This window comes from Heloderma suspectum, chromosome 12 (assembly GCF_057233095.1).
Source record: "Heloderma suspectum isolate Gila_16-S chromosome 12, 16-S_ref, whole genome shotgun sequence".
Classification (NCBI taxonomy): Eukaryota; Metazoa; Chordata; class Lepidosauria; order Squamata; family Helodermatidae; genus Heloderma; species Heloderma suspectum.
This window is the reverse complement of record NC_139469.1, coordinates 10,851,373-10,873,702: the sequence shown is the minus strand read 5'-3', so window position 1 is coordinate 10,873,702 and position 22,330 is coordinate 10,851,373. Positions and strand designations below refer to the sequence as shown.

The 22,330-nt window shown below is 43.7% G+C and overlaps 1 protein-coding gene across 4 annotated transcripts in view; it reads left to right on the top strand.

Moving 5' to 3' along the window:
* SMURF1 (SMAD specific E3 ubiquitin protein ligase 1) overlaps nucleotides 1–15,990 on the top strand; it is a 61,045-nt gene extending 45,055 nt beyond the window's left edge. For 2 of the 4 annotated variants that reach the window (XM_084818316.1, XM_084818318.1), the window contains 8 exons: nucleotides 1,917–2,020; nucleotides 4,444–4,558; nucleotides 6,306–6,484; nucleotides 7,336–7,473; nucleotides 8,310–8,430; nucleotides 10,299–10,500; nucleotides 11,038–11,122; nucleotides 12,413–15,990. In XM_084818316.1, the coding sequence (XP_084674442.1) occupies nucleotides 1,917–2,020; nucleotides 4,444–4,558; nucleotides 6,306–6,484; nucleotides 7,336–7,473; nucleotides 8,310–8,430; nucleotides 10,299–10,500; nucleotides 11,038–11,122; nucleotides 12,413–12,512 (1,044 nt within the window). In that variant the 3' untranslated portion in view covers nucleotides 12,513–15,990. Of the gene's footprint in view, nucleotides 1–1,916; nucleotides 2,021–4,443; nucleotides 4,559–6,305; nucleotides 6,485–7,335; nucleotides 7,474–8,309; nucleotides 8,431–10,298; nucleotides 10,501–10,883; nucleotides 11,123–12,412 lie in introns of all 4 variants that reach the window. The other 2 variants (XR_014785522.1, XM_084818317.1) reach the window with 2 other exon arrangements.
* Nucleotides 15,991–22,330: the final 6,340 nt, after the last annotated feature.

Sequence of the window (22,330 nt, the reverse complement as noted above, 5' to 3'; positions counted from 1 at the left end):
CACTCAGCCCACAAGGTAACACTGATAAATCTCTTAAACACAAAGAATATTAATTAAAATAGCTTATCACTGTTATAACCAAAACTTGATTACTAAACACAGTAAAGATGTTTGAGAGGTTCTCCTTCCTAGCTGTTCTTGAGTTGCCTTGCTCGCTTCTCATTTTGATCTTGCATATTACTGCGTTTTAGTTTTGCTTGTTTTGTATGTTTGCATTTTGTATGTTTACGCATCGGACTGTTAGCCACCTTGTAGAGCCTTTTTGATCCTAAAAACAGAACAGAAATGTTTTTCCTAAATTCATGACAAATTCAATATGATAGGTACTAAATTTCATTCATAGAAAGTGCCAAATCCCCATCAACCCCTACCCCCATGGTAGGAGAAAATGTTTGTCTCAACACTCAGGCTTTTTAGGTAAGTAAGCTGGCCAGATTTCTTTTGCAGTTAAATGTTTGACTTATTTGAAAATGTTTTTCACTAGGATTCTTGAATAGGAGGATTTCCCTCAAATGCTCAAACTTCCTATAATTGAAGCTAGTCTATACTAGGAGTTATTTACCAGACATGCAGAGGTCTGAAGTAGTAGAATGGACAGTACTACTTCAGACTGCTGGTGGGTGAATACTGCTTTTGAAAGCTCCCTCATGTTTAAAAAAACCTCTCTGGGGGAAAAATCAACTAGCACATCAGGGAGAGGTCTAGCTCAGTCCTTTGCCTGCTGTGCTAGATTTCTGTTTCCAGGGACTCCTTAACACAGAGGAGCATTCAAATATGTGAACACCTACCTATAGCCTGAAGTGGCACAGTCCATTTTACCACCTCATTCTACTTTGTGTATAGATCAGGCCTAATTTCTTAAACATGTTTATGTCATTCTCTAGTAGAGAGATAAAAATTTATCTCATTACCACTCAGACCTCAAAAATTCTTTCCAGCATAAATCAGCATTATAAAACGTTCACATAGAAACACGTGCATTACAAAAGGGAATCTATTTCAGTGCTGTTGGCTGTTCTGTGTAGCTGGATGTGTTTTTCTGGAACTTATTTTGGCCAGGAACCCAAGGAATTGAGGATGCCCAGTGGTTGGAAGGGCAGGGATGACTTCCTCCCCACCAAACATCAGATCCCCATACCATGTCACAAACTGACCCAGTTCGCATGATCAGAACAAGCCATCATGGCTTAAATAAGCCACAGTGACTTGTTTTAATCCCTGACGCTTGCTGGCATGTGCCAGGCACCATTTCCCTAATTAACTGCCCGGGTGTGGCTTGTCGTGTTGTGTGAACCTGGACAGCATGACTTATTTGAGGGGGAAACAACCGTCAACCCATGGCCTATTGTGGGGTTATGACTTGTTTGATCATGCGAACTAGCCCATTGCCTTTGAAAAAGCTGCTTGCTATGTGGTGGGGAGGTGGTGATTCTCTCTTCAAGAGAGACATACACAAAGACTAGTGGGGTACATGGAGCTAGCTCTGCAGTTCTTTGGATCCTGGTTATTGATTGCTATCCCCTTCCTCCCCACCCCATATCTTCATGTGATGTAAAACCCTTGCTTTTCCCCTTAAAACTGAAATCTGCTAGGTGTGTCAAAAATTAACCTAAAATCAATTGAGGTTATTTTGTGATAAACGTTTACCAGTAAACATTTGTAGGGAAGGTTAACCATTCTGAACTTCCCAGAGAGCTTAGGCTTTGGGGCGTTATAGAAGTATAATAAATGAATGAAGAACAGTTAATGTTCCAAGGGTTATGTCCTAAGTAGTGATGCAAAAGGAACACCTTTGGATAAGCAGTGGTCAAAAGGCTCTCCTCTTTTTCTAATATTGGGTGTGGGGAAGGTGCATGAAGTGTAACTGCTGTAGGAAAAAAAGTTCATTTCCAGAAAGCGTACTTCTGTCTATATAGGAATCATACCGTCAGATAATGAAGATGAGACCAAAAGATCTGAAGAAGAGACTGATGGTAAAGTTTCGAGGAGAAGAAGGCTTGGATTATGGTGGAGTGGCCAGGTACAAGCCAATTTCCCAAAATTATGCGTATTGTGCAAAGGGAGCCTTCATAGAGACCTCTGAACATTGCAGATAGAAATTTGGGGAAAGTCTTTATCAGGCCACTTAACAAAGGGTACATTAGCACACAACACTATACCATATTTTAGTGTTACGAGGATGAACCTGTGTGAGCCTCAGGTGTATGTGCTCCCCTTCCTCCCTTGCTCCAGCATAGCCACAAGAAGATGGTTTTTTATTAACCACAGTTTAGCATTACATCCAAACCCTAAATTGTGATTAATCTTAATTATCGTTTACTAAAACAAGCCAGCTTCATAAACTACAGGGTGAAGTTGGCAGGTTTTTGTAAACCGTAGTTAAGACTAACTGCAGTTCATCTGAGCTCAAACGTCACAACAAGCTACAGTTAGGCCAAAATGGATATGACAACTTCTGAACACTTTGCAGCTGTACTGGGGCAAGGAGGAGCATGTGATCCGAAGGCTCACGCTGGCACATCCTCATAGTGCTATAAACTGTTGTTTCGCTGCGTTGAATTCCACATTCTGAAACAGAAATGTGGGATGCAACTATTTCTTTAATAATGTGGGGAAAAATATTCAAGCATCTGAATTTCCCAGGATTCAGAAGCTATATAGACTTGGAAAATCCCTGTATTTCTGTTTACATTAGAATTCCATGTGTTTGAAAGCATGTGCATCCTGTCCGTACCCATTGGCACCCCCCTGCAAAATCATTTTTTTTAAAGATGTTATTGCTCTTCATACCAACACAGAATTAAATGCTTTAATATTTAGTAGGTCTTGATTTCATCCTCTCAAATGGCTTGCGGTTCTATGGCACATCCTACAGGGCTCCTGCGCTTTTGCAATTTAGAATTGTTTTCAGAATAGATAGACTCGCACACAGTCATTTCTTCCCTTTTTGCTCTTACTCTAATTCAGAAAGAGAGTCCTACATTTTCCTGTTTGAAAAAGTGAGTCACAGTAAATCTGTTAGCCTTTAAGATGCTATAGGACTCTTGGACAACTTAGTTACCTCTCCAGATCGTTGTGTGAGGGTTTTTTTTTAATAACTTGTTAAGAGCTTTGGAGGATGTTTTACATTCTCCTGTTCCATCTGCTTTGGTCCTCTTGTCCTAGTGATAGGTCTGTGTTTCATCCTGGGATCCTGTTGTAATGCTGATCACTGTCTCGCATCTGACCTATCATTTCCTGGGTTTGGCAGCTCTTCCAAGGGCTGAGTGCGTCAGTGACTAAAATCACCCTGAGTAAGACTTTTTTTTCTTTTGTTTGACTCCACTGATTCGTTCTCTAATCTTAAATTCTCTAGACAAAATTTTTGTTGTCTGGGAGCTCTTCCCTTTTGACCTCTCCCTTGTCATCACTGGAGTGTTGCAAGATTTTCTTTATCTTGTCTGTGCTTTAAATCTGTCTAGACAATTGTTGAATCCTCTGGCATGGCTTAACCAATGTCTCTATTTAGCTTCAGAGGAATCCACATTATGCAATTAAGCTGCTCTATTATCCCAGGTAATAAATAACTCACAGCATAACACCCCCAAGTACCTTCACACGAAAATCTGTCAGTCACCAGCGTTCTTTCAGAAATGAACTTCCTATAAAAATGTATTTATTCCTTCCTTTGTTTAGGAGCTTCCTCTTTGCCAGTCAAGTCTCGGCAGTGTCTGGGGAGCCCTTTTGTATTATTTATATTATAATAGCATTAACAAGAACAAAAATACAGAAATAGTGGATTAAATCAAATCTGTGTTGCAGAAAATTGAGAGTTACCTTATTGGGGATAACATTTTATTTAGCTTGTCCTTTGTAGTGCATAGAGCTTGCATCTCCTTTTTAGAAGCTAACTCTCATCTTGCTACTAAAACAGTGTGTGTGATATAGATATATATTTGGTTCTGTATCCCCTATTCTTATACTACTTCCTATATATATTTATGGGACTATGAGAGGATCCAAGGAAGCTGATACCACAAATATTAATATGGTTATACTTTGATCCCCGATTTTCCTTTCTTCCTCTTGACAATTTCACCAGCAGTGATGTCAGCTTTTTTAAAAGTGTCTTACGGTGTCAGTGCATTAATAGACCATCACTTGATAATGGAAGGTGACTCAGTTTCTGTATGCTATAGTTGTACTGGGAGGTAGCCAAAGAGTTCTGTGAAACAAGTGAGTGCCTGTATTCTTTCTTTCCCAGTAGGGGTTGATCAAAGGAATAGTCTTCTCCTAATTTGTCTCCATGTATTGCATCAAGTCTGGCTTCTTTTTTTCCTTTGAGGGTATCTTGTGCCCAGTGAGTAACAGATTCATACATTACTCGGTGGGGCAAACTTTAACCTCTCCCCACCTCCAACCTCTTCTGAAACTTCATTGAAAAGAATTTATCTTGTCTGGCAGGGAGTGGTTGTACCTACTGTGCCATGAAATGTTGAACCCTTATTATGGACTCTTCCAGTACTCCACAGATAACATTTACATGCTGCAAATAAATCCAGACTCCTCTATCAATCCCGTAAGTAAAACCTGAGGATTTGTGTGTGTTGCTTGAAGTGTGTGTTAAGAAAAATAAACTTCTCTGAAACAATGGTAGTGACAGAGGCTGGGATCGAAAGAGCAGCTCAGCTTGGTTCCATGAGCCCGATGTGGCTTTAGAGGCTTGTGAATCTCAAACAGCCCCCTGTGCCATGTGACAAATCATGTTTGAAGTTGGGAAGTTTCAAAACCAGTTTGGAGAGATGGTACTGGGTCCCCGATTTGGGAGGGGAGGTAAAACTGTTCAGTGGGTGTATGTGTGTTTAAACTCTTGGGTGAATCTAAGTAGCTCTTTGGATCCCAACCATAAGCCCTATGCAGATGTTCCAAGTGTATACACAGTCGGGGCCAGGCTCTCACTATCCCACCCCCCCTCACCTCTCCAGCTTCACATTGAGAGTCCAGCACATGTGGGCTCAGTCCATTGCATGGGGGTGGGCTGGCACGATCCCAATTTCCCTGGTGTGCATGCAGTTTGAGTCTCTGCACAGGGCTGCAGTTTTGGCCAGATACAAGGTCTGAGCTTTCCCTTGCTTGCTAGCTTTCCTGTATATTATGCGAATCTATCCATTTCTATTGCTTTTCCAGTTGACCCCAAATAGACAAGTGAAGGTAAGTATGCCTAATATGGCTGAGGACCTTGCAGCGTTAGCTGCCTGTAATGGACTAACTTGTAGAGCCTCAACTTTCCTAGTTAAGGAATAATTAAAGCTCTTTCTATTAATTGCGTTGTCAATTTCACATTAAACACACGTTGCCGAGTTAGCTGCTTGGACATCTGCCCTTTAGAACAGTCACTGCATGTTAACAACTATATAAAAAAATCATCTCCTTGCAAAACTGGCTACTGTAACAGCATTTCCCGAAGTCTCTCCATTCTGTCCAAAATCTAAATTATTTTTCTGTCTCACAAAGTTCAGGGTGGTGCTTGGTGTGAGTTGGTTACCCAAGTAAGCATTCAGTTGCCTGGAAAATGGCTTGTCAAAGCACAAGAGTTTTAATCACATTTGTCTTAAAACCAAAGCAGATGGGCTCGTGGTTTTTGAATGCATTAAGCATTAATGGGAATGAAAAATGTGGCATCCTATATACTAATAGCAAACTCATTTTCCGAGTGCTGATCTTTATGTAACCAAAATGGCACCATCCATGCTCAAGAGGGTGAGGCATCAGCTGGCTTGGGGATACCTTGAGCTTTGCAGCGGTACAAAATACTTCAGGGGGAAAAAGTAAGGGGGCGGGGAAACCCCAAAAACAGCTTAGTAAGGACTGAGCATGCTCAGTGGCCAAAACATCGAGTGTAATGGATACTGGCACAATAACTTTCCCAAGCAGCATCCCATCGAACTGTTAATTTAGCCTAACTTGCTGTTCCTGGCTCACGTAGATCAAATATTAACATGAATCACCATGTCTGTGGCTAAATGTCAGATGGCATCAAGCCTGTAAGGAAGTGTTGGGAGATGCTTCATTTGCTTCTAAAGAATACCTCTAGCCTATTCTGAACCCACCTACTAGTAAGAGTCTACATATAGGATAACAATTTGGTAGTGTTGTATTGGGTATCTGTAATATTGAATTCTGTATTCTTATCCAGAAGGCTAAAGATAATTAAGTGAAACCGCCACTGTACTAAGAAATGGCTAAAGCCATAAATCTAGCCACAAGGTGTCAGCATTGGGCTTCCCTTCCAGTGAGTGAGTCTTGCTGTTTGGCATTTCTTGCAGGATCATCTGTCTTACTTCCACTTTGTTGGTCGGATAATGGGTCTGGCTGTGTTCCATGGGCACTACATCAATGGGGGTTTCACAGTTCCTTTCTACAAACAGCTGCTGGGCAAACCAATCCAGTTATCTGATCTGGAATCAGTTGACCCAGAACTACACAAGAGTTTAGTTTGGATTTTGTAAGTATTGAATACAAAAACTAAAAGCCATGTTTTTGACAGAGGTGAAGGGAGTTCAACTCCACTTAGCAGGCCCCTGTGACCCCTCATCCATAGTCCCTTTAAGTAGTGCATGGGAAGGCTTATGAGATTCTCTAGAGCTGTCCAGCAAAACTTAAACCTGTTTTTGGGTGGAAAATCAGGAGCATGACTTGTGGATGCCTGCTTGGAGGGGCGGGGGTGGGGGGGGATGTAATCCTCCAGTCTAATTAGAAACCATATTTTAATTGATTTGAACATTGATTTTATTCTGATACTGAATTGATTGGGTCTCCTTCTAACAGCTAAGGTAATCTTTAGATATGCAGCGTAAGTAACTTCATAACAGGGAAAGGAGAAAACATCTGAAGTGTTGGGCATCTCTGAAATTCAGCAGGCAGTAGATGAGATGGACCCATTTGGGGCATAGGGGCAAAGTTTGATTCTAAAATAATGTTAGAATGTCATGTTATTTGTTTAATATATTTATATGGGTTGCCCACTAACATGTGTTCTCTGGGCAGCTCATGGAAATAAAATATAACATTAACATACAATCTCAAAAAAGAATTAAATAGCAGCATAAAATCCCCCCCCCGACAATTCAATAGCACAGGTGTACAATAAAAGACAGAGCAGTCATTGAGAGCCCAGATATTAAAAGCATACATGATTTACAAGACCTCAATGAATCAAAAAGGTATTCACTTGGCACCAGCACCTACTAAACTACTCCTCGTGTTTATGCTGTTGAAATGTGTATTTAAGGGCGGCGCTGCATGTATAGTGGCATATGCAGAAATTACTTGTATTTGTTGTCTTGTTGCTGACAGAGAAAATGACATCACTCCAGTTCTGGACCATACTTTCTGTGTGGAGCACAATGCTTTTGGCAGGATTCTACAGCACGAGCTCAAACCAAATGGGAGAAATGTTTCTGTTACAGAGGAGAACAAGAAAGAATATGTCAGGTACCACCAAAGGAGAAGAATTTTCCTTTACAGAGGTGGCGGTAGCATTCTCTCCCCTCTTGACTCCTTCAGTTGTGTGTTGAGAACGCTGGAGTTCTGTGTTGCAACTGTAGAGATTAATGTTATCCAGTGGCCTCTTGACATGTCTGCATGTGAACTGCTGGCTGCTGCAGATAGCTTGATTTGCCACAAGGCTCGCATCTTACACTTGGGCTGTGAAACTTACTTCTTGCAGTAGCATCAGAGCTCCCTGAGCAATGCTGCGCTCTTTCTGCTGAAGGCTCAGAAACCAGAGCTGGCTCCAATGGGTCCAGTAGTCCTTTTGCAGATGGGGTTTCTCCATTTCGTACCACGCGCCCTTCCTCTCTGTGACACTGCCTTCCATCTACTGTGCCTCTTTCTCCAAACAGTCATGTTTTCTCATTCTTCCAATCAGTTTTCCTGACACAGAATTTGGAACTTGATGCAAAGGCCAGACTGGAGGATAACTTTACCCAGATCTTTCCCTTTACCCAGATCTTCCCCCTAGCCATGGTGGGAATTGACAGCATGATCTGGGCCTACAGTGCATTGCATTTTATACTTTTTTTTAAGTTACACCAGTGCATGGATCCAGTGATGTTGGGGGTGGAAAGGGAAGGCATGCTCTTCACTATACCTAGGGATCAGATCTATGTAAAGAAATGTTGCAGTCTGCCTAGAGTTTTGCCTCTTTTGGAGCTGGTAGAAAACCTGAAACAGCTTGAGCATGCCCAATTTGCAAAGTTTTATTTCACTCCCAGAGTACACTCCCAGAGTACAGTTCTCAATTTTGTTTTGTTTTTCCCCCCTCCCAGGTTGTATGTCAACTGGCGGTTCATGAGAGGAATTGAGGCCCAGTTCCTGGCTCTTCAAAAAGGTTTTAATGAACTTATTCCTCAACATCTGCTGAAGCCTTTTGACCAGAAGGAGCTTGAGGTATCAAGTAGATCATTCAAATTAACTCATTTGTTCCATAAAGTAAAAATAGACTTATTTTAAAAGAAAATAAAATAAAAAAGCTTTCCCCTTTTACATACTGAATGTGACAGATAGAGTTGCTGTCTGAAGCTACTAGATTGTGCTAGAGTTGCTTATTGCTTCTCACTAATGTTAAAGAACATTGTCTTAATTAGGGGCCTGGACTTGATATATAAATAAGCAAGGCACTCAAGCCCAGGGCAGTTTTAGTAATAAAGCTGATCCTGTAATGATGAAGTCAAATTTAATCTCTTTAGAAAAAGTTGTCTAATGTCTGCTTTTCTACATGGTCTTCCGTGGATGCTACAGGGGTGTGTGTGTGTGTGTGTATGTGTGTGTGTGTGTGTGTATGTGTGTGTGTGAGAAAAGGGAAAGACTACGTATGGAACTTGGAACTGCCATTTGCTTCAAACTTGGAAGTGCAGCACCTACAACTGTACCATTCTTTATATTAAGTTAACTTCATAGGACATCTTTCCAGAGCAACTGTTGTGTCACTTAAGAGCAAAATAGGTTCCACAGCTGCTGTGGTAGCCCTCAAAGCACTTGCTAAATTGTTCCTTACACCCAAGAAGCCTGCAATTTCAGGCTGCCAGGATCTGTTGGTTTATACTCTAGAGCAGCAGTCCTCAGACCTTCCTCTCTCTGCTCCCCCCCCCAACTTGAAAATTGCTTGTGACAGACCACTTGGAAATTGCTGGTTCCTAGTCAGTGAAGGAGTGGAGCAGGCAGGAAAAAGCTAACTCCCTGTTCCTTGGAAATCAGGGCCAATCAGATCAGACTTGTATCCACCCGGAAGGGAAGGAACCCATCTCAGTCTTGGCTCTGCCTTCCATAGGAGAGCAGGGTTAATCAGTGACTCCCAAATGTAGACTAGAGAGCAGTGACTTTTCTTTTTAAGTTTTGATTTTTCTTCAGATTTCTGACACGAGGCTAGGCAGGAGTCTCTCCTTGCTTCCTGTTTGTTAGTCTCTGTCATTTCTGTCTTGTTATGGCCGTTGCTTTAAAAAACAACAGCAATGTTTTTTACTTGTTCAAAGAGGTGGAACAAAAAATACTGAAGTGCAGCTCTCCATACCCAGTTCTTTCAGAAATGGACAGGACTCTGGAGGCAGCTGGCAGGTTTGTCTCAGCAGACCACTTCAGCTTTTTTTCTTCAGCAAATCAAAGCACAGAACTGTTGTGAACCACCCAGAGAGCTTCGGCTATTGGGCAGTATAAAAATGTAATAAATAAATAAACTCATATTTTAATATTTTTTCTTCAGTATCCACATCATCTAAACGAGTGCCATAGTATGAAAATCATGGACCCTGGGCCAGGCCCCTGAAAGGGCCCATTTCACTTGTAAATTTTTAGGGGAAAATTACTTGGCCGCACCAGACATGTATTACAAAAACCATGGGCCCTAGTCCAGGATAATAATTTGGCCCTGGTCAAAATGGCCTCAATCTCCATTGTCAGAATGGAGCTCGTGGACCACAGTTTGAGAACCTCTGTTCTAGAGGACAGCTCCAAGTAGATGCTGGTTAGTGCAGTTTGCAATGTAAAAAAGAGTTGCCATAGAAATAGTGTAACAGGGAACTAAACAGGCCACAGTGCAGCAGGAGCAGAGGAGTTACAGAATCATAGAATAGTAGGGTTGGAAGGGGCCTACAAGACCACCAAGTCCAACCCCCTGAGTGTCTGAACATTTCTTGTAGGGCAGCCCATCGGGATATTCCTCATCTGACTGACATTAAGCCGCTGTCTCGTGTGATTGTGAATGTACAGTCCCATATTGTTCTGGTGCTTGCGACTGAAAATGTGTGTTTCCAATGCATCAGCTCATAATAGGTGGCCTGGATAAGATTGACTTGAACGACTGGAAGTCCAACACGCGCCTCAAGCACTGCATGGCTGACAGCAATATTGTCAAGTGGTTCTGGCAAGCAGTGGAAGCCTTTGATGAGGAGAGAAGGGCGAGGCTGCTGCAGTTTGTGACAGGCTCCACACGGGTTCCTCTTCAGGGCTTCAAGGCTCTGCAAGGTGACTGATAGGGAGGCTGAGTTAGCACGCTTGGCTGGGGACTGACAGTGGCATACTTCTTCAGTCCTGGTAACCTGCCATCAGTCCCCCCATGATTCTGCTCTGTGTAAATACACCATAAACTCCTCCATTAGAGAAATCCGTGACTCCGTATGTAATAAATAAAGCAGGCTTACAGAGTCCAGCCATAGGTACATCCATCCCAATACCATCTGTCCTGACTGTCAGCAGCTCCCCAGGGTCTCAGGCAGAGTGGGGTCTTCCTTGGGATCCTTGTAATTGGAGATGCTGGAGATGAAACAGGGGGCCTCCTGCTTGCAAAGCCTGTGCTCTGTGGCTCTTTCGCAATGAAGTGTGTGAACTCCCATGTTGTTTCTCTCTAGGCTAGTGTGTGCGGGCGTGCACACACCCATTCATAGGATCTGTGACTTGGTACTCTTGCGCTTACTGATGTCAGAGGTTGTGTGCATCAGAGAAGTGGCTGGTGTGGTATAGCGGTGTTTTTGAAGGACCTTAACTAGAATGTCTGTTTGCAAGGTTCTACAGGCGCTGCAGGGCCCAGGCTTTTCACCATCCATTTGATAGATGCAAACACGGACAACCTTCCAAAAGCTCATACCTGGTAAGACTGCTTTTCTGTCCGCCAGTCTGCGGACTGTGCCTGTGAATCTGTGTACACAGCTAGCCAGATAAAATGGCAAATCTCCATCCAGAAAAAATGGAGATGGTGTTATGACAATATAGTAACGTTTGGTGTATGTCTAGATCAGGGGTGGGCAAGTTGTAGCCCTCCAGGTGTTTTGGCCTACAGCTCCCATTAGCCATAGCCAGCATAGCCAGTGGTAAGGGATCATGGGAGTATATACTGATGAGGGCGGAAGACAAAACGTTTAGCTTAAAATGTATTTTTAATACTCTGTTATTAGTCTTTCTATCTTTTATACACACACATACACGCACACGTGTGTGTGTGTGTGTGTGTGTGTGTACAAAATTTTACCAATCAACAATAAGAAGTCACAGGATCCATTAAAACCCCATCATATATTGTCAAATGTCTGGAAGTAAAGAATGGTCTTAACCTGGCACCAAAAAGAGGGCAATGGTGCCAGGCAGACTCACTGGGGAAAGCGTTGCATAATCAGGGGTGGGGGTGGGGGTGGGGACCAGCGAGAAGGCCCTCTCCCTTGTTGCCGTCCTCCAAACCTCCCGTGGAGGAGGCATTTGGAGAAAGGCCTCAGATGATGCTCATCGTGCAGGGGGAGATTCATACCAATTTACTCTCTGCCCATGAGCGGGGACAACTTGACTGTCTGTGTTCCTGTCTTAAAAGGAGATGGTGGTGGTTTAGGAATATGGGTGAGTGGGAGGTTTGAGTTTGTGTTTCATAACAAGAGATGGGAGGTAAGTTAGCTGCACTTGGGGAGGGGGTGATGAGCAATTTGTGTGCTTGTACATTCGTTTACCCTTATTAGAATTGTTTTCTTCTGCAAAATAATGTTTTTATCTGCATCTGTTGGCAGTTTCCCAGTGAACATCACTGCTTTAGCAAAATATCTATTTGAGACGCTTGACGTGTTAGCTGTGGCACTCAGTGGTTTTTAGTATTTTCTTTTATGCAAAAGAAGAATTCCAGCAGAGGAATTCTAAGAATTGTTTTTGAAAGCCAAATGACAGCAAAAAGGCATTTTATCAGAATGCTTAAATCATCTTTTAGAGTTTAGCGCTCTCAACCCCACCTCCAGTCAGTGCCTCTGAAAGCTTTTGAATAGGCCAGTCATGCCATGTTTTTGTTTTTCTTCTATATTCAGTGTTCCTCCATGTATATTCTTTCGCAGAACAAAGTTTTCAAGTTAAATCTCTGATATCAGAGACAGCAGCATGCTAACGCCAGTCTTTTTACCATCTGCAGCTTTAACCGAATTGACATTCCGCCTTATGAGTCCTACGAGAAGCTTTATGAAAAGCTACTGACAGCTGTGGAAGAAACTTGTGGATTTGCAGTGGAGTGAATGGACAACCAAAGGAAACAGTTACTAGCTCATGGACCACCAAATCAAAAGCTGTAAGAAGAAGCTTGCTGTGAACTTCTTTTGTCTGAAGCATTGGGACACTCGACAACTAGGGGAGCTGAGGCTGTTTCCCTTCCTGTGGTGGTGTTTGGGTGGGGGGTGGCTTTTGTTGGTGGTTTCCAACCATACTTTTCTCCCTTTTGTTACAATAATCCCTCCCTTTTTTTTTCATTTCCCGCAAAACTAAAGGCAGCCAGGTTCAGCATTTGGCTCTGGCGACCCGAGATATTCTGCTAGACTCGTAACACATATTGTGATAAGGTCAATGACCTGTGGTCTTTTTTATAGGAGTATCAAACTGTAGTTGAGTATCTTGAGATTGGTTTGCTGAGGACTTTCAACTGATAGGTGTATATGGATGTTTCGTCTTAACGCAGTCCTGAGCCCTTGTAGAGTCCAGAAGCTATGGAAATAAGACTGGCACAGGAATTTCAAATTGCACATTTCAGGATACCCATTAAAGAATGGTTAGCAGAAAATAGCTCCACAGGCACACACAACTAAAGGTTATTACTTGACAGGAAGCTCTTTGTGTGAGTGCAATGGCTTGATTCTTAGGAGAGAGAAAAAGAAAGAGAGAGGACTCCAAGCCATCTTGAACTGGGAGGTAAGTTTTCATTTTGGATGCTTTGTACATGAGACAGATTTTTTTTTCTGTGGACTTGCTTCTCTTCTCTGTGTGATTATTGGCATATGTGAAAGAATGTGCCAAGGAGACACAGCCCAGTCTGAAAAACATCCTTTTTTCTGACAGTCTCAGATGCTTTCATTGACTTGAAATTGCAGAAATCCTTTTAAGAAGAAATAGCTAAAAGCAAAAGCTAACGGAACCAAGTTCCATTATTGAGCCATCAGGACTGGAGAATGACTCTATTGAAAGAGGAGTATATAGTGAAAAGGTCTAACACAGTGGTTTTACCCCGTAGATGTTGAGTAACCCAGAGTACTGCTTTCATCCTCTCTTCTCTCCTCCTCCTCTTCTCCCATCCCCCACTTTCATACACCTGAAGCTAATGTTCAAGGTTAGGATTAAGTCACTGGTTTAACATGGCTTCCTTGATGGAGGAGAATCACAGTGGTGAGGTTACTATAGTCAAACACATTTATTAGTTTGCACAACAGGCAGCAAGGCAGTATTTGTAATAAGCTAACACTTCTTGGCAGAAAGGCCCAATAACCATCAAATGTGACTTGGGTCATAAGACTTTCTTCCTAATTTAAAAACCACGATCATTATTAACTGATGTTCCCTTGTAATGAATTGGGCTTTGTGTAATGAATTGGGTCAAATGTTCTTTGGTCTACAAGGGTATTTCTATTGTCAATTTAAAGGCATTGGCATTGATAATAGCTTTAAACTGTGATAGGACAAACTAAAGTTAGATACTTGTCAGAATCCTGAAGTCTTTCCTGTCTGTTCGATTGACTGTAAGTAACTTTTGTGATTTGGTGATGGAAATATGGGGATTTTTGTGATATTTGCACCATGTGGCTAAAGGGCTGGATTTTATAAGTGAGCTAAGACCTAATGTGGAATGACCTTTGGAATCCAGTTGCACTTAAGGGACCAGTTAACTGCATTGTGCGTTATTTCGGGTGGGGGTTGTATCAGGGGAGTTTGAGGAATCTGGAATTCAAGTCTTCAGTTAAGCATTTTTGCGACCCTCTGGATAACAGAAATCTAATGACCTTGGCTTTCCAAATGGCTATGGGGATCAGATGCTGTTCAGTGGAGCCCGTCAGTGGAACCTGAATGTGTAAGATGTCCGTAGAGATACAAATCCCCCCCACCTCACCCAAAACATTTCCCCTGACTGTTCCCTGTAGATCTGAGGCACAAGAGGTGAGAAGTTTTCTTTAAGCTCAGAGGCCAAGCAAGATGGCCACGTAAGAGTAACAAAAGTAATACTGACGATTGTCTATCTGGAGGCCAGTTCTTGCATTACTCTTGCCGTGTGGTTGCAGCTTCTGAGTCTTTGGAGTCCATTCTGCACCAGGAATGTTTGAAATGGAGGACAAGTGAATGAGCAGTGAATGAACATGCTTCAGACCACACAGACAGGGCAGCCACACTCCAAAGATAGCATGAGAATTGGCCCTGGGTCGACGTTCAGACCACACCGTGTAGCTGGCTCCTCTAGGATAGTAGATGGAAGAAGTACCTCCCCAAAATCCTCTTCACAGTTCCCATTGTTGGGTCCTAAAGATTTTGTGCCTCTGTTCCAACAACCAAGGGTCCAAGTAGACAGTTTGCTGCAATTCCGCATGTTTGAGGCAGGATCAGCTGGTGCTGGAGAAAACAAGCAAGCTAGACAAAAGTTTGGCTTCGTGCTGTTTTTCCAGGGTGCTGGCAAGAGCAACATAGACCACTCGCTTATGCTTACGCTTGGAGAGCCCACATCTCCTTCTCCAACAAAGAAGCTGTAAAAGATGACTGAGAAGGTGGGATTCTTTTGTGGTTGCAGTCTGCGAAGCTTGAGCATCCCTGTTGCTGTCAGCTTTTTGGCCGTTACACCATCCGAGCAAAGAATGCAAAGCAAACTTGATGCTTTTACATTTTCTCTACTGTAGCCTCTTGATATATTATTACCATCTAGAGCAGGTTTGTGGCAGACAAGTGTTAAGTCTACCTTAAGGCGGAATGGTGTAGTGAAGTGAACAGGAAGCTTCCTACTCTTGCCTGTATCTTCCCCCATCCAGGAGATGCAAAACTGTTATTTTGGTTGAGATGGAGCTACAGAGGAACAGGAAGGGCAAGGCATCTGTGCTTCCTATGCCCTCAGCCAGGTTATCCCATCCAGAGCCTCCTAAAGTGGTCTTCAGTAACTAGTCCAGTGCTGCAAATCTTTGTGCGTTGTTTTTTTTTTTCTTTCTGTTTGCTTGCCCTGAAATGCATCATCCTGCATTTATGCACTCAGGGATGTAGGAAATCACCACTCCTTTTGTGTTATAAATTTGGACGGTGTGAGTAGCTCTAAGTCAAACCTGAATATATTGGACCAACTTCTTGTTTTTAAAGAGACTTCTTGCTCAGCATTGGGTGTGGTTTATAAAACCTCAAATATCATTCAAAATCCCCTTCCCCTCCCAACCCTCGTTTAGCCAGTACCCAGTATTCTACACTGTAGAGCACAGAACGTTTTCTAGAAATGCAGTACGTATTTGTTTTTGCTCTGTTCATTTTTTTTTGTTCCTCAACCACTTTATAATGTATTTTTAACTTATTATTTTGTAACGTCTTGTTTTTAAGTATTGCTGCTACCCTTGTTATTCTTCTCACCATTTTTATTGCGGATTTTATTTTGTGAAAAAGTTGTACACTAATGTTTTTCATTTTATGTCTAAATCAAAGTATTTAATGAAATACTAGTTCTATTTAACGTGGTTATGGAGCCAGCTGGAATAAACAGTGATTGTATAGTAGGCTGGGCCCAAGGGGTCATGTTCATTTTTGTTACATATGCAATAAACTCTCACAACTTTAAGTTTTGTGTGCTGAATCTCTTTTGTGTGTTCTCACTAGTGTATTAGATACACTAAAACTTAACAAAACTTCAGTAGCCCCACCAAGGTAGCATTCATGGTTCATGGTGGTTAAGTTGACAGCTTTCAGTATACGCTGGAAGCTGCCTTATAGCAGGCTAGGCAGTTTGTCCATCTGTTGTCTACTCTGACTGGGAATGGGTCTCTGGGGTTGGGGGGTGTCCAACATAGTGCCCATGGGCATCAGTGTGCTCGCAGACTCCTCTTTGGGGGCTCGCCAGGCTTCCTGCCCATCCTGATTTTTAGTTTCTTTCTTAAGATTTCTTTTTAATTACACTTTTTAAAAAATTAGGAGGCTGGCATGCAGCAAAGCACAGTGCCATCTTTTTGGGGGTTCCAAAGAGTGTTTTTGTGTTTTGGAGCTTAGCCCCCACCTCTGCCTAGTATCTAGGCAGCCATTTTGTGAGAGCACCCATGAAACCCTCTCAAATGGCAGATGTGCCCACTGACCCATAAAGGTTGAAGACCCCCGCTCCACAGTCTCAAGCAGAAGGCTTCTCCTCATCTGCTACCCGATCCTTTGAATTGGGGGTGTCGGGAATGGAATCTCAGGCCTTCTCCATGCTGAGCAGGTGCTCTGCCATTGAGCTACGGTTCCTTCTTCCATCACCTCTTTCCTCCCCATCTGTGATGTGTAAGAAACACCTTCAGATCATGTGGCAGGGATACAATTGTACAGTGGAAGCATTTTATTCCTTTTCTTGCTGGTCATCTATGTACCACAAGTGTTATAAGTCTGTGTGGCTAGGCAAGCCACTAAAAATTCTTGTGGGTTTAATAACTTGTTAAAAGTCTTGAAGCAAAGCATGTTTCAGTTTCCACCTTCAGCTGTCTCCTATATGATATTATAGATCACTGATCGGAGATAAGAGCTGGTTTTCACTACTCAGCGCTAGAGAAAGGCAGTGTTTCTGTAGTCCTGAGAAGTCCCTTTCTAAGTGGAGTCCTTTCAATTATTAGAGATAAGAGCGGGGTTTCCTCCTCAGAGCTAGAGAGAGGCTGCCTTTCTCTAGCACTGGGAGAAGGGACAGGGCCTGGAAGGGACCCCCCCCCACACACACACACACTCTGGAAGTTCCCCATCCCTGGCATAGATAGATACTGGTTACCCCACTTTATTTTCACAACAGCTCCATTAGAGAGTAAGACAGACCCAAGGTCGCCCCACAAACCTCATATCATGACTGAGTGGGGATTCGAACTCTGATCTCCCTGCTTGTTCTTGGATCTGGCCATATAATGGAAAAGGACTTCCCTATAGTCCTTTTGTGTCAGTCCAGGGAGTTCATAAGATTGGTTTTTAAGTAAATCAAAATTTTCACCAAAAAAAGTCAATTCCGCAGCCACTGTAAACTCCCTGAGATTCCTTCCCACACGCTTCCAGACATATCTATACAGCCATAAGGGCTAGCAACTTGGGTTTGGGTTTGTTGTTATTTTTTAAATGGATTTTATTCCCGATACTACATTCTGGGCTATCACAGAATATGCAGATGTAATGGCTGCTCGGTGAGTCACAAAATGAGAAGGAGCGACAAGCAGCAGGAATTGGACTTGCTGTGATGGCAGACGAACCTTGGTTGTATTGAGCTAACCAAACAGGTATGCCTGTCCCTCTGTATGCTTCTTTTTTGCATCTTTGTTTGCCATTACGTTCAGAGCCTGGGCTCAAAGCTATGACTGAACGTTCACTTGGAAAATAGTCTGAGGTCCCCAAGGAGCTGAATGTAATAGGTCTTAGATTGTAACTCCTTAATTGTTTCTGACAGCTGGCTAATGCCAAGTCGGATTTGCAGGCCCAGACAGCTTGGTAGTCAGGTGTGGGGGAGGCCAAGATGTGAATGAGGTCTCTACACTTGGAATGAAGCCAAGCACACAAGGACAGCCCACAAAAGCTTCCTCTCAAATACCTGCCAGTTATGAACCCACCATGTTCTGGCTGATTTTTCTTGCAATACTGCTCCTAACTTGTGCAGTCCACTTAATCCTATAACCCAAGCTACCCCAGCCTGGTGCCCTCCAGATGTGTTTGGACTACATCTCCCACCATTCCCAGGCAGCATATGAATTCCTAAAATAAATAATAAAGTCAATAGACACGCTTGGTGCTTTACATGTAGATGTTGAAAAGACAGGCCCTGGCCAGGTGTCAGTAATGATGCTAGGCAATTTTAGACCCTAGACGGAATGGCCTTATGGGAGCGTCCTGTAGACAGCCATGGGTATTTACTTCAGTTGTGAAGCACGCAACTAGCCTTTCTCTTGCCCCCAGCCCCAAATCACGATTCCATGATTTACAACTGCTTCTGCGTTCCTAATATGTTAGAACAGTAACAAAAACTGCTTGCCATCCTGATTTCTTTTTTATAGATACTCTGATCATGTGCAGTTTTTCATTTTAAATTCAAAGCATAGCACCATCATGTCATGTTTCCCTTTGCCCCTGCTGTAAAACTTCAAAAGCCAAATCAAAACACAGGCAAGAGACTTCAGTTCCAAGGCTTTTAATCCACTTAATTCAATGGGTCATTCAGTTGCTAATTGTCAGTGACCGTCTGAGGAACAGGCAAGCTTGCTGTCCTAACTTAAGGGGTCGGGGGGGGGGGATCTGCCTTTATGTCGTGAGGGCGCAGCTGTTCCCTTCGGGCCAGTCGGACAGATCGCCTAAGCTCTCCCCCTGCCATTTCACTCTCTTGTGTCTAGCGTCTAAGAATCCAGGCTCTGCCAGCCCCCCCTTTCCCTGCTCGCTACCTCTCACAGGGGTAGGAGAAGAGGGGCCCTCTCCATCCAGCTGTGCCTTTGAAGCTTGAGGAGCAGGCCTATCCATCTCTGTCCAGGCCTGGGAAATTTCCTCCCCCACGTTTTGCGGTTCTTCTTCAGACTCCGAGCTACTCTGCCGATCGCTGCGCTCAGGGGCAACCCTGACATCCATGACTACAGAAATAACATGGAGCGTGCTTCTGCTGCCCTCATCACCTGCCACTCTGGGTGGCAATTTGGGGGCCTCCTCACCTGTGGGGCTCTGGATGTTGGCCCCGAAGTCCAGCCCTTGCTGGACCCCTCAGTGATTGAAGAGCAGAGTTTCCTCCTCAGTGCTAGAGAGAGGCGGACACTGGGGGAGGGGGTGTGGCCGAGAGGGGGGATTCTGGAGGTTCCCCATCCCTATCGTAGTTGGCTATGGGTTACCCAACTTTATCCTAGCCCTATTAGCTAGAGAGTGAGTGAGTGAGCCACAGTCACCCCATGAACATGGTCTGAATCTGAAGGCACAAGAGGCAGCCACCTTGCTGAAGCTACAGGTCTGGGTCTTGCCAGTGCTTGGAAGGGAGACCGCCTGGGAACCACATATAGCCATGAGTTCCACAATGGAAGAAAGATGGGATATCAATGTAATGTATTAATTAATTACACTTTATTTACTTACAATGTTTGTATACTGCTCCATATCTAAAACAGATTTCAGAGTGGTGGACAAAAAAGGTAAAGTACTAAAAAGATTAAAAGATTAAAACGCCATATTAAAATTACGCTTTTTAAAAAACAATGCCAATAAAACCATGGCTGGTCAGTTAAGGAATGCCTCCTGGAACGGTGCTGTTTTCAGGAGGCGCCAGAAGCAACACAATGTTGGTGCCTGCCTGACCTCCAGGGGCAAAGAGTTCCAAAGAAAGGAGCCGCCACACTGAAGGCCCTTCTCCTGGTGGACTCCAGTTGGGCCATAGGTCCATGCGGAACCACCAGGACCATGCCCTCTGATTACCACATTGACGGGACAGGTCGGTAAGGGAGAAGGCACTCTCTCAAGTATCCTGGTCCCAAATAGAATAAACATTGTGAATGAGTGAAGATTTGAAGTCTGATCTCCCTGCCCAAAGTTTGACAGGTGCTTGCAATCTAAATTGAGAGGGTGGGGGAGAGAAAGATTGGCACTCTGTAGGTTGTCCAGGAGGAGATCCAGGCATAGGGAGCAGCAAGGGAAAACTTGAACATCGCAGGCAAGGATGTATTGAAAAATAAGGGCAGGAAGTGGCATAGCCCTGGAGTACAAAGTCTGTTGGCGGAAAGGCACAGACAATTGGCAGAGAAGCATACTTTCCCACTTCCTAGTCTGTGAAATGGAAACGCTATGGACCCTAAGTGGTCCACATATGATAATTGTATAACAGCTTCCATGCTCACAAGTAACACTGAAAATCACAAGAAAGGGGTGCCACGTGCTATGATGTAGGTGGTGAAAATTGCAGCACTGGTAGCTTTTCTGACGAACTGTGGTATGCTTTTTAAATCTACATTTTAAAATATATATACAAATAGGTCACACACACAACACAAATATATACTGTAATAACTACTACAACATCATTATCTAAAATAAGTAAACTGTATCCCAAGTATATACAATGCACATCCAACTTAACCTTCAATAACCAATTCACAGTGGGTTAAAGCAATTTTTATATTTGTCCCTCTTACAGACTGAGAAAAGGGCTGTATAGGGAAAAAAATACATAAAATGTTGATTTTGTTTGCACCGACGAACAGCCAAAAGATTATAGTCCTAATGGGCACTGCAGTGGTTGTGGACATGCTCCCAATAGGAGCAGTAATGCTGAGTTACTGTATGTGTTATGGTCTGGATATTCAAAGCCTTTTTTCTTCCCTTCTAATACTATGGAAACTGCTTTTGCTATGATCAATGCTATCCTTTTTTATGCAAAATCTCATGCAGACTTTCAAAGTGTCTTCTGCAGTGCATAAGTCATTGGAATCCATGGTGGTGGTAATGGTTTAGGACAGAGGTAGGCCCTCTCCTGTGTGGCACCTGGGGCCACTTGCCAGCTCGTTCTCCTCTTGTGTGCCGCTCTCTTCTGCTTTTCGTAAGGAGAGCCCTCCTGGATCAGACCAAGGTCTGTCTAGTCCAGCATTCTTTTCACACAATGGCCAACCAGTTGCCTGTGGGAAACCCACAAGCAGGACATGAGTGCAACAGCACCCTCCCGCCCAACTTCTCCTTGCAGCGACAGTGATGGCAGCTCAAAAGAATGGGAGCATTCCTAAATTGAGGGAACCAGGGGAGGGGGGAACAGGGTGTGTGTGTGTGTGTGTGTGAGGGAGGGAGGGAGGGAGGGAGGGAGAATGAACGGATGATGGAGAGAAAGGGAAATGATAGGTGAATGGGGTGGGTACTTTTGTATATTTGTGTGAATGGGTGGTGTGCGTGCATGAGAGAGGGAGGGAGGGAGGAGAATGAACGGATGATGGAGAGAAAGGGAAGTTATAGATGAATGGGGTGGGTACTTTTGTATATTTGTGTGAATGGGTGGCGTGCGTGAGAGAGGGAGGGAGGGAGGGAGGAGAATGAACGGATGATGGAGAGAAAGGGAAATTATAGATGAATGGGGTGGGTACTTTTGTATATTTGTGTGAATGGGTGGTGTGCATGCGTGTGTGTGTGTGTGTGTGTGTGTGCATGCGTGCGTGCGTGTGTGAGAGAGAGAGAATATGAATGGATGATGAAGGGTAGAGAGGGCGAAGAGGCGTTGCTATCCACTTTTTACTTTGGCGCCTGACCATTTTCCACTGTGGAAATGTGGTCCTGAACTTCAAAAAACTTGCCCACCCCTTTCAGACTTGCACTGTCAAACTGGCACCCTGGTTCCAAAGTGCTGGGGTTACCAAGACAGCTCCAGAGGGCTTCCCAGGTTCTCTCAGAGATTGTCTGCTCTGCACGAACCTGCTCATTCCTGAAGCTCGTCTGGGAAGACCTTCTTCAGCTCCCCCTGCCTACTGCAAGCAGGAGGCCGCCTTGTGCTTCTGCGTCCCCCAACTACCTGCTCAACATTTGCTTTTGTAAATAAGCAGATGATGGATCCACACACACCCCGGTAAGGCTTCAGGGTTCTCCAAAGGGAAGAATGCCGTGTGACAACTGCCAGGCGGATGAAAGAGGGTGCATGACAGATAGAAATGCTGCTTGAGCCAGGTGCCGGTCCAAAACCTGCCCTGCAGGCACAGGAGGAACAATGGCTGTGCACCTTGCAGAAGGGCAGACACGCTGATGCTGGCTTTGTGCTCGATCTCCTTCCCTCTTCTAGGTTTTGAGGAACAAAAGTCTCGACCTTCATGCCAGCTGGTCCTGCTTCCTCTTTCCCTGGGGAGAACACAACATGCAATTGTGACCAGCTTGAAACTGTGGCCACTGGCAAAGTGTGCCA